At 42.5% G+C, this 11741-nt stretch overlaps 1 protein-coding gene and 1 long non-coding RNA gene across 2 annotated transcripts in view; one reads left to right on the plus strand and one right to left on the minus strand.

The window, feature by feature from the left end:
- The first annotated feature begins 6 nt into the window (after positions 1 to 6).
- prrx1b (paired related homeobox 1b) overlaps positions 7 to 11741 on the plus strand; it is a 14846-nt gene continuing 3111 nt past the window's right edge. The window contains exons 1-3 of the mRNA XM_008406419.1: positions 7 to 626; positions 4682 to 4857; positions 8716 to 8897. Of these exons, the coding sequence (XP_008404641.1) occupies positions 380 to 626; positions 4682 to 4857; positions 8716 to 8897 (605 nt within the window). The 5' untranslated portion in view covers positions 7 to 379. The remainder of the gene's footprint in view (positions 627 to 4681; positions 4858 to 8715; positions 8898 to 11741) is intronic.
- Positions 3665 to 4671, minus strand: LOC103463196 (uncharacterized). Its single transcript, XR_533485.1, has 2 exons — positions 4460 to 4671; positions 3665 to 4150 (listed from the first exon to the last, which is right to left on the minus strand). It is a non-coding gene; the product is annotated as an uncharacterized LOC103463196 (long non-coding RNA).

Below are 11741 nucleotides of genomic sequence, written 5' to 3' on the forward strand. Positions count from 1 at the left end.
CCTCGCGCCTCTTGGCTGCAGCTCGGCCAGTTTTGCGCATCTGGCCGTTTCCACCCGCAGCAGCAGCAGCAGCTCTTCCTGCTCAGATGTGACTCGGTCCAACTCGGAGCAGAACTTGTGATTCTTCTCCTCCTCCAGCTTCCCGTCTCTCCTCCTCTCCTCTGCCGCGCCGCGCCGCGCCGCCGGATGGATTGGTCGCTCTGGGTTTGATCGGGACTCGGTTCGGGACTCGGTTCGGGACTCGGTTCGGGCTCTCCGCGGCTCCTCTGGATGTGAACAGCTCCGCGGAGCCCAGTCTGAGTGCGGCTGCTTTCCGGGGATCTGCTCGCTGTGATCCTCCTGAGCGCTGCGCCTTTTCCGCTTCTCCTGCGTTTGCGCCATGACTTCCAGCTATGCGCACGTAATGGACCGGCAGGCCGCCATCTCGAACCGGCTGGAGAGTCCCATCACGGCGAACCTGGACAACCTGCAGGCCAAGAAGAACTTCTCGGTGAGCCACCTGCTGGACCTGGAGGAGGCCGGGGAGATGGTGGGAACCCAGGCCGACGAGGGCGTCGGGGAGGCCGGGCGGAGCATGCTGGAGTCCCCGGGGCTGACCAGCGGCAGCGACACCACCCAGCAGGAGAGTAAGTGTGCGCAGATGGAGTCCGACTGTCAGCCGCAAACTAAACTCATCTGTTTTCATCACGTGCCCGCGGAGCCGCGCGCGCGCGCGCTGGCCATGCATCATCCTGACGGGCTCCCCGCAGAGCCGCCATTACTCCTCAGCCGCGCTTTGAAGTCCGCGCGGCGCGCTGGTGGACCCGCAGAGGGCGGGAGGCTCCGGGCCATAAATCTGCGCCGCTGACCTCAACCAGGCCGCATTGACGCTGCAGGTTTCCTCTGCAGACAAAAAACAACATAATAACTCAGAAAATATGAGTCACATGATGACGGAGCGCCGCCTGATTGGCGCAGAGCTGCGGAGTTTTCCCTCAGTTCCTGTTAAAACTCTGATCAGGTGTTTATTTACTTCAGATGGAGGAAGGAGTTAAATGTTCCACCATTCTGTGCGTAAAAAGCGCATGAAAGCGCCAGAACTTCCTCATTAAAGGCGCAAACCGCCGCGCCGCTCGGCCTCCTCTGCGCGCCGCAGAAAGAGTAAATAAACCGCCGCTCCTCCTCTCCGTTTGCGCCAGTTGACGGAACCGCTTTGGGTTTTAATGACTGTTTTTGTTATTTCTCTGAAGGGGGAAAAAGCGCAGAGCTGTGCGGCAGGAAGTGCGCGGGTCACGTCGTTAATTCACGCTTATTTTCAGCCTGTCAAACACTCTCAGATGATCCGAGCCAATCATCTGTCATCATTAGCGCGCGTGTCCCCAGCCGCAGGTCAGCCAATCAGAGCCGCTCTTCATTTATGACAAAATAAATAAATACAAGTAAAAAACAGAAGATTTTCATCATCAGGAAAATCAGATTATGATATAAGTTATGATTTTTCATATATTTACTTATAAATGCAGCAGGTGGGTGTTTTTAGGCCGTTTAAATCATTTAATCCTGTCATATTCTGGTTCTGGTTCTGGTTCTGGTTCTGGATTGATGACAGGAGAAACTTTTAAATGACGCCATGCAGTCACACGTGATGAAGATGAGGATGAGGATGGTTCTGACTGAAGCTGCAGGTCAAAGTGCCGCTCAGCCGCTGCGTCATGAAAACGACGCAAACATTTCAGTTTTTATCTGTTTGGTCAGATTTTAATCCCATTTTCAAATATTTGCAGCCAAAATACAAACAATGACGTTAATATTTTAAATATATTTTTAAATTATGTTTGTAATTGTTTTTATTCTGTTTTTCCTTCTCGTGCAAATTTTAAGGCCAAAACAAAAGAAAGAAGCTCAAAGATTTATCAGAAAATATCAAATTAAAACAATAACATTTTATTACTTCTTAGCTTTTATTGCTTTAATCTTTTTGTTAAAAAAGACTAAAAGCTCATAAACCTCCATGTGGCAGATTGGACCGTTTTCTGCCGCTCATTCTGCCGCTGCAGCGTCACTGTGCCGCACATCAAACCTCCGCTGAGTTTCAGCTGCAAACTGCGTAATTCAGAGGCAGAACTTTTATTTTGAGCTTTTTCTGCGTTTAGTAGAAAAAAACAAAAACTGAGAATTAGGAGTAAAAGTTTTTACCCCAAAATGTGAAAAAAATAATAGAAGCAAAAAAACAAATTTCCCTTTTAGATTTAATACATAATTATTTTAAATTATGTTTGTTACATTAGAGTTTATGATGATTTTAAATGCTGATATTTTGTGTAAATTGAGCCGAAGGAAAATAAAATCTGTTCTGGTTTCTGAAAAACAGTCAAATTAATTTTCTGTTGAATTATTTAAAAAATGACAAAAATCTGCAAAACAGAACCAGAATTATATAAAACGGTTTATTTCCTTTTAATTCAGATTTTAGTTATTTTTAGACATAATTTGACCCAAAATAATAATTTTCATATTTTTATAGAACCTGAAAATTCTTTACTTTATGAAGGTTTTTATTCATTTTATCTCCAGTTTTGCTGTAAATCAGGTGATTGTAGAAAATAATCAGATCATTTTTGGTGAAGATGAAACTGATGTTCTGACCCAGAAGTTCTGCAGAACCCGGCTGCCTGTGGCTGGAACGCAGCTGAAGGAAATGATGTTTTCATTTCTCTAATCTGTTGGTTTTCAGCGCAGGGGCCCCGGGCCCCCGGCCAGGGGTCACCAGATAAACCCCAGAGGTCAAAGCCTGATTAGCTGAAGGAAAACAAATCAGTTCAGTTTCATCTGGAGCCGATTGGATCAGATCAGAACCAGAACAGCAGCCACTAAATCAGGACGAGGATATTCCCTTACATCTATAATAATCAATATGCAGCTTCCTGTTAAAGGTCAAAGGTCAGCGAGAAATTAATCACCCGACAGACAAATATTACAGCAAATTAAAAATATATTTGAGTTAAATCTTGAAACAATGTTTGGAGAAAATGTTTTGGTTCTGATCCGTAAAGCGGTTCGGATTTAAACGAAGAGACGTTCAGGGTCCTGAGGAAAATCCGTCATATGAAACTTTATCCTGCTAAAAGTTCAAACTTTATTCTGATCAAACTGAGAGGAAAACAAACAAACCTGAAAACAGCAAAAAACAAACAGGCAGCCGATGACAGAGTGTGTGTGTGTGTGTGTGTGTGTGTGTGTGTGTGTGTGTGTGTGTGTGTGTGTGTGTGTGTGTGTTCCCTCTTCTCTAAAACTTCTCAGCAGCTTTGATGTCATTTTCTCTCTTATCCCAATTAGCATAATTTATTTTACAGTAAATTTGTGGTAAAAACCCAAAACGATTTAATATCAAAGTCTTTAAATTTATTCTTATGCCCAAAATCAAACCCGAAATGTTTCTGAACATCAGTCAAATAAAACAAATAAAACTGTTGGAAAAAATGACAAAATTAAAAATGTAAAGAATTTTCCAAATTAAAATATTTTTCAAAATTCCTAATTAAGTTAAATCAGGTTTTATTTCTAACAAAATACTCTAAATATTTTTAAAATAATTCGTCGCCACGTGAAGTTTATAATAATTTCATTCGTATTTTAAAATCTCGCGGCTGCAGCTTTTATTTTTACACTGGAAACAAAAACTTCATAAATTTTACCTCTGAATTTATTTTATGAGTTTATAAACTTTTACAAATAGATATTTTACAGGATATTGCAGGAGACGTTCTGGAGGTTCTTCCTGTTTAGATCGGGTCAGTCCGGCTGAGTTTGGACCCGATGAGCGGATTCGGTTCCGGTTCGGTTCGGTGAAGCGGCTCTGGGCCGCAGCTGGACGGGTTCCGGGTTCCTGTCTGTTTGTAATTAGGACTCTTTACTCTGGTGAAAGTCTTGTTCTGTGGTTTTGTTGTGGAGCCGCAGGCTCCGGTTCCTCTGCAGGAACGTTCACCAGGAGGTTCGGTTCGGTTCTGGAGGTTGTTTCATTTAACAGCGAATTAATACGAGTTTTATTTGTCTTATAGAAATAATGACTATAACAGCAAAGCGGGATCCAATGGATCAGATTAAATCTGGTTCTGTTCATTGGGTTCTTTTTTAAAGAGCCGGTTCTCCTCTCGGTTCCGCTGAATAAAACCTTCAGATAAAAGACAATATTTGATACTCATCTGCAGGAAATGTAACTTTTGGCTTTTAAAATAAAATAAAATAAAATAAAACAAAAACAGAATATTTGACATAAACAGGATATTTTTTTCTGTTCATATTATTGTCTGTTGGTGCAATTCATCGATTAATTGCACCAAATTCGGTGTAATCAATCAGTGAAACAAAGCAGCAATCACTGATTCATATCCGTATTTTAAACATGATCATTGAATATTGATCATGTTTGATTTGTCATCATAAAAACTCAAACAGTCGAGATTCTGATGAGTTTCCTCACCAAAGTCCAGCTCCGTTTATTCTGGTTCTTCGTGATTTTACGGAATGAGCAAAAGATTTAAAATGTTTTTTAAATTCTTTTCACTTTCGCGTCAAGTTGATCAGAAACATCTGAAATTCTGCAACAATACAGCTGGATTATTATTGGACCGTTTGCGGCTCAACCTGGTCGGAGACGCTTGGTGGTCTCCATGGTAACCGTCTCTTCCTCTTCCTCCTGCAGACGAGCAGATGAACACGGAGGAGAAGAAGAAGCGGAAGCAGCGCCGGAACCGAACCACCTTCAACAGCAGCCAGCTGCAGGCGCTGGAGCGGGTCTTCGAGCGGACGCACTACCCGGACGCCTTCGTCAGGGAGGACCTGGCCCGCCGGGTCAACCTCACCGAGGCCCGCGTCCAGGTGAGGCTTTTATTGTGAAATCACCGGTCCGGTTCGCTTTAACCCCCCCCAGATAAATGCATTTAGCTAATGACGCGGCTCGGTGGCTGAAAGTGATTAACATGTTTAGATTTGTCATCAGGGAAACGATAAGAGGTGTGTGTGTGTGTGTGTGTGGGTGTGTGTGTGTGTGTGTGTGTGTGTGTGTGTGTGTGTGTGTGTGTGTGTTTCCCCCCGGAGGCCCTCAGATAAAGTGCAGATCTCATCCTGACTCCATTAATGTTTATCGGCAGCTTCTGCAATTAATTAATCACAATTAATCCACAAAATTACCAATTATTTAAATTAAAACGCCACATTTCCTGCTAAATTATTTGAAAAACAGACATATGAGCTCAACAACAAAGATATTTATGAATTTTTAATCTGTTCTTCAGCCATCAGGTTAGCGTTAGCTGCTACATGTTAGCATTGATGCTATTCTAGGTTAGCACAGTTTCACTGATAGGCTAACTGCTTTCAGCTCAACACAGCGCCTGTTAGCCATGTCCAGCGTCCAATCAGATCGTTTAGAAGCAGAAATGAACCGAGAAAAGCAGCTTCGTCATCGCTGCTGTTAGCGGATGTACCTGTGCGTCCGATTTACCGGCGTACCGGAAACGGTTCCAGTCGGAACCTTTGAAAAAAGATTAATGGATTAAAAAAAATTCAAACTCTATGTAATTAATTAACTGAGGATTTTTTTCCATCAGACATGAATTTAATGTGGCACTACTTTGTCAGCCAAATAACGCCTGGGTTTCTACACTTTGCCACGTATTCTTCCACCGATCAGTTGGGTTGGAAATCTGGAATAATGCAGTTACTGAGGCACTATTTTCTCAGGCGATTGTTGGGAGGATCTATAATAAAATGTAGATTTCTTTGTCTAAAAATAGATCAGTTTGAGTAAAAGTTGTTAAAGATTTTAACATCTTTGTTTTTGTATTTCTTCTCTTCTGGCTGCATTTTTGGCGTCACTTTAAATGTTTCCTTTCGCTGCTCCGCGTTTTGTTTTGAGCTTGTTGGAAATCAGAGTTTTTCCTGGGAAAGCTGCTCCTATTTCTGCTGCTGCTGCAGTTTGTTTGTTAGTGTGGAGGTGAAGCTGCTGGCGCAGTCGGCCGCGGCGTGGAGGCGTCCTTCGGCCTAATCCTGACACAAGCAGCTGCAGGACGTAGAAAACTAGTCCTGCTCAGTGGAAGGATACGCAGAGAAACACTGGTGTTTTCTGGATAACAAAATAGACCCTACACATTGATACAGACTTTTCCTAAAAATATGAAACCAAATGAATCTCAAATAAATCAGATTTTTATCATTCTGACTGTTTCTGTGTAGGATCTAGTTTCTCAGCCAAAGAACGGCAGTCGTTCTGATGAACGTATCCTTCCACTGATCAGAAGAGTTTGTTTCTGACTGGGAATTATTCCTGCAAATATTTAAAATCTGCAGTTTTCCAGGTTTTTTCCAGGTTTTCCCTTGAGCTAATGGTTTAGTCCAGAACCGAGGGCGTTCTCCGGTTCCGGAGGAAGAATAAATAAATCACGTTAAAGTAGTGCGACCTGTAAATATGAGTAAACCTCCATCAGCAGCCTGATGGTGGAAGGATACGTTGGTGAGAAAAGGTTTCATTCACTTTTAGTTATCAATTAAATCCTGAATTTTTCCAAAATGCTTCAGTCGCCTGAGATGTTGAGGATTTTTCTTCATTTTCACACCAGTCGGTTATTTTAATAGTTTTAAACCGAATTATGGGACTCTTCACGCTCGCCGTATCCTTCCGCTGCTCAGACCGGATCTCCTTCTCTGCGTTAATTAGATTTTAAATGTTTTTCCTGTTTGATCTTCTTCTTCAGAGCCTTTATTTCAGAGAAACAACAGGTGAAACTAAAGCGACGCTGTGTGAAAATCTGACAGTTTTATCTAAAAACAGAATCCGGCCCCTGATTGGTGGAGGGATACGCCGGTGAAACGAATCGGCCATTATCGAGCCGCTCTGCCGGCGCGGTGAAAATCGTAATCGCTGAATCGGTTTGAATCGATTTGAAGGGAGAATATTTGAGGTGCTGATTTGAACTGAGAGGATCCAGGAGCTAAACTAAACCGATTCCTCACATTTCTGATCACTTATTTATCACTTTTTACTTGAATAGAAAATAAATAAACGAGCAGAATCTTTTCCTCCCGTTTAGTTCTGTTTACTGTAGAAATCTCAACTCTCTGGTTTTATGCCACATGTTTTCATATCAACACGTTTCCTCCTCTGGAAACAAACCGTTCCTGCTGGTTTCCAGGCTTATTTTGTGAATTATTTTGACTTTTAAGATCCAAATGTCAGGAGGCTTTTGTGACTCATTCGGCTGCAGCTGCGGCAGTCGTGCGAGGAGCAAAACAGATTTTATAGGCGACGAACACATGTTGGGAAAGCAGCTCTGCAGAAAACGTTCCTGTTGTTTTAAACGCGTGAAGGTTGCATCCCATAAAGCAGCAGCAGATAAACTCTACCTCCTCTCTCACAGCTCACTGAAAGTTTTTCTTCTGCGGGGAAACGGAGGAAATGGTGATGCTGGCGCGAGCCGAGCTGCACATCTGTGATTAATGTGCAGAAATCCTTTGATAGGAGAGACTCATTCCAGAGGCCGTGCGTCAGCGAGGCAGCTTCTAATAATGGATTTGATTTCACAGCAAGAAACAACATCCCAGCCCCCCCACTCCCCCCCCCCACTCCGCGCTTTGAGTCATCGCCGATGAGCTGATGAGGAGGAGGAGGAGGAGGAAGAAACCTCCTCTCATGTCATGATTTAAACTTCTACACAGCTCTGGTCTCTGCGGCTGAATTTAACTGCAGATAATGAGCGAAATCCCGGGAACCAGAAATGAAAAGGCTGTTGGGTTCGGGCCCGGATCCGACCGGGCCGCTCGGCCTGCTGCTCCTTTCTGAGCCGTTTTCTCCCATGAAGCCAGAAAACGACAGGCCCAGCCTGAAACCACTGCAGAAAGGAAAAGATGCCCAGCGCTGTAACCCGGGGGACGTCCTCAGGGTGTCAGCTGCAGCATTTCATGCTAGCTCAGAGAACCAGCAGCTCCTCGTCCATCCATCAGCTGAACCACAGGCTGGAAACACTTCCATTCATCTGCTAATGTTTCCTTTAGTGCTTTAGCAGTTTGCTAACTCTGAAAGTCTTCAGCACACTTAACTTCCCCTAAATTAATTTGTCCAGATAAATCCCAAAGCACTGAATTAGTTGCATGCTCTATGAACAAAATAAAGTTTTGGTTATTAACTTTTAACAATCCTTCATATAGTTGAATGTTTATACATTTATGCTTTTATTTTGAAGTGAGTAACAAAAAGTTCTACACACTGTGTTGGTGTAGCGCGTTAGCGTTAGCTGAGCTTTATGATTGGTGCTTTAGGGTGAGTGATGCTAACGCGTTAGCTGCTTTTTAAGGCGTGACGCTGGTGCACATTTCCAGCCTCACAGTTTATATAGGATTCAATAATAAAATGAAACTAAAGGTTATGTCAAAATCTCCAACTTTACTCCTGAAATATCCCTGAAGCTAATCTTGTGATTATCAAGCTGCTGAAAGAGGAAAGCAGCCGAGTTTCTTGAACTTTTTCTTCTTCACTGAAAGTTTTCTGAAAAATGTTGAGTCACTTAAAGTTTATGTTTGAATTTATTTGCCCACAAGGTAAAAAGCAGAACATGGAGATATTCTCAGGATGCCACAATCCCAGTTCGTCTCGTTCTGCTGTGTTTTGGTTCAGCCGTTTTGCTCGTGGTCGGCTGGCGATGCGCGGTTGGTCTCACTCCTGGTGTCTTCCTGTCGTTCCAGGTCTGGTTCCAGAACAGGAGAGCCAAGTTTCGCAGGAATGAGCGAGCCATGCTGGCCAGCAAAAACGCCTCGCTGCTCAAGTCTTACTCAGGGGAAGTCACGGCGGTGGAGCAGCCCATCGTGCCACGCCCCGCGCCGCGCCCCAACGACTACCTGTCCTGGGGCAGCGCTGCCCCCTACAGGTACAGTCTGCTTCTTCAACACGAGCCGACCCAAAGCTGTGATTCTGTACTTCAGTACGCTGCAGTTAAAAACTAAATTAGAGGCTTTATCTTTGCAGCTAATGGCTCCCAGTTGTCGTAAACCCTAACAGGGTCTGTTTATTGGACTTTAAGCATCCAAACAATGTGTTTACTGGTGGTTGTTGGAGACATTTAATAAAATGCAAACTGACAGGGATGCTAATTGAACGATTTTTACGCTCATGTTGGATTTTGAGGTCTTTACTGTTGAGAAACCTCTTTTATATCCGACTTACCTCCTCAGACCGAACCGGACCATCTCAACAGGGACGTAGATATATTCTGTTAGCCGTTAGCCGTGCTCAAGCTAGCTCTGGAGTTTAACTGGGACACAGAGAAAGCTCCCAGTCTGACCAGTGACCAGCCAAAGGTAATGCCAGTACAACCAGGACTCACCAGTGAGAAAATGACGACGCCTTCATTAGTGCTGGAAAGTCAAAGGAGTTCAACATGGCTGCAGCAACAAGCTGCTCACTTTACGCTTTTTATCACTGATTCATATGTTGGTGCTGAGTTTGAAAGCATAAAAGCTCATGAGTGCGGTTGTGTTTAATAATGTCCGTCCCACATCAGCAGTCGCTGTTTTTGGTAAAACTGCTGACGCTGCACATTTTCTGAACAGACAGAACTTTCCTGTCTTTTCTGCAAATGAGGAACAAATCATCATTTTTCTTCATGCTTTATTCAGAATACAAAGAGTTGTGAAAAGCTAGTGATTGCAAACACTGTGGTTTTATTTGAACTCCACTGTGTGCTGCTGTTAGCACGCTAAAGCAGCTAAAGACAGCTAGCATGGTTACTGTGGATAAAAACCAGAAGAAAATATTTTTATTCCTCAAATTAAATCTGTTTAGATCTGATTGGATTTGATGGATCAATATAAGCTAACTGTTAGCACAGAGTATCATCCATGCTTTGGCTACTAGCATGTTATTGCTAATTAGCTTAGCGGCTAAATTGATCTCTATTTTGTTCATAATAAATTTTGTTTCCAGTAACTGAGAAATATTTGATGAAGCAAAATGAAAACCTCAGTTAGTTTAAATGATTTTATAAACATTTCCTCGGCATGTCGGGATAAAAAAACGTTATTTTGTTCCGGAGGTCTGTGGAGAAGCTTAAAGATTTCATAGTTCAGTTTTGAGTTCAAAGACTCTGTCAGTGCGTTCGTTATCAAAAAATGTAAGAAGCGGTTTTATTTTGAACACCACCGCATGTTGCTATTAGCTTAATAAAATGGCTGCAGACAGTTAGCCGGTTAGCCTGACATGGAGCTGAAAGTGAGGAAAAACCAACTATTTTCAATCTTCAAGTGAATCTGATAAAATTCAGTTTGATGTGATCTCCAAGTTAAAACCTTTAGAGTAAATACACAAGCTAACAATTAGCCTTACAGTCTCATTAGAGCTTTGGCTAGTAGCATGTTATTAGCTTAGCAGCTAAGTTAATCTGACTAACTAAATACAACATTTCCAGGAACAGAGAAAGATTTGATAAAACAAAATCAAATCTTTAGTTCCAGTAATTTTATAAACTTCTCTCAGCATTTAGTGACAAACAAACATTTTCTTTGCTCGGGTCTGAGGGTGAAAGTCAAGTTAAACGTCACATTCTGCGTAAAGAAAATGGAAAAGGTTTTCTCATCATGTGACGCATGAAGAAGTTCAGTAAATGGTTCTGGTTCTGCAGAACCTCTCTGAGCTGATGCTTCAGTCGCTGCGTGTCGACGGCGGCGCGGCGGCGGCGTCTCTCTGTTATCGTTTCATTTCCTCCTGCTCCGCCGCCTCAACATGCTCCTCATTCCTCCTCATGTCTTCATCTCCTCTGATCCGTCTGAACTCGGCTGCAGCTACAGAAACTATTTCTATAAAAACGCTGGAACCGTTTCATCATCAGCCTTTAATGAAGAATCAATGCTGCTGCAGAGCCAAACTGTTATTATTATAATATATATATCTTCATTATTATTTTAACAAAGTTCCTAAAGATGAACAGAAAAAGCGTCGACGTCCAGCATGACTGTCAGATTAGGAGAATATTTCTCAGAATAAACGTAGAATTAGAAAAATGTTCAGTATTGTGAGAATAAAGCTGTAATATTATGTTGAAAACTATCAAAAATAATATGATTGCAAATTAGAAAATTGTGCATATAAGTCAAAAAGTTGTGCAAATTCTTAAATAAGTAAAACTATGTGGCGTTTATTTTCTCTGCAGTGATATTTAATATCACCTGAATAAAGTCTTAATATCACAGAGTGGTGATTATTAGAGAACTGAAGCCTGTAGTTAGTGAAACATGTTTAGCATCTGGTTTTATAAGTAATCAATATTTTAACTCATCATCATCATCATCATCATCAGGACTTTAAAACCACCGAGTCTGAGAACTTAAAGGTTTTAATGTTTTAACTCTGGATTCATCCGTTTCATCTCCACTCAAACCGACTGAATGAATTTAGCGTCTCGATCTGCAGCTTCACTGTAAAACCAGACCTCGTTGCAGCTGCTGATTAAAACCAGAACCCGTCACTGAAAAACGTTGGTTCTGATCCGTTCGTCTCTCAGCTACTTGAAGGAAAAAAGTTTTATTCAGAATCAGTGAATCTTCAGCGACTGAGAGGCTTTAATAGCATCACTGAGCTGCTAAATGTGCAGTTAGACCCGGTTCTGGTCCGGTTCTGACCCGGTTCTGGTCCAGTTCTGGTCCGGTTCTGGTCCAGTTCTGACACGGTTCTGGTCTGGTTCTGATCCGGTTCTGGTCCAGTTCTGACCCGGTTCTGA

Source organism: Poecilia reticulata, linkage group LG4, assembly GCF_000633615.1.
Source record: "Poecilia reticulata strain Guanapo linkage group LG4, Guppy_female_1.0+MT, whole genome shotgun sequence".
NCBI lineage: Eukaryota > Metazoa > Chordata > Actinopteri > Cyprinodontiformes > Poeciliidae > Poecilia > Poecilia reticulata.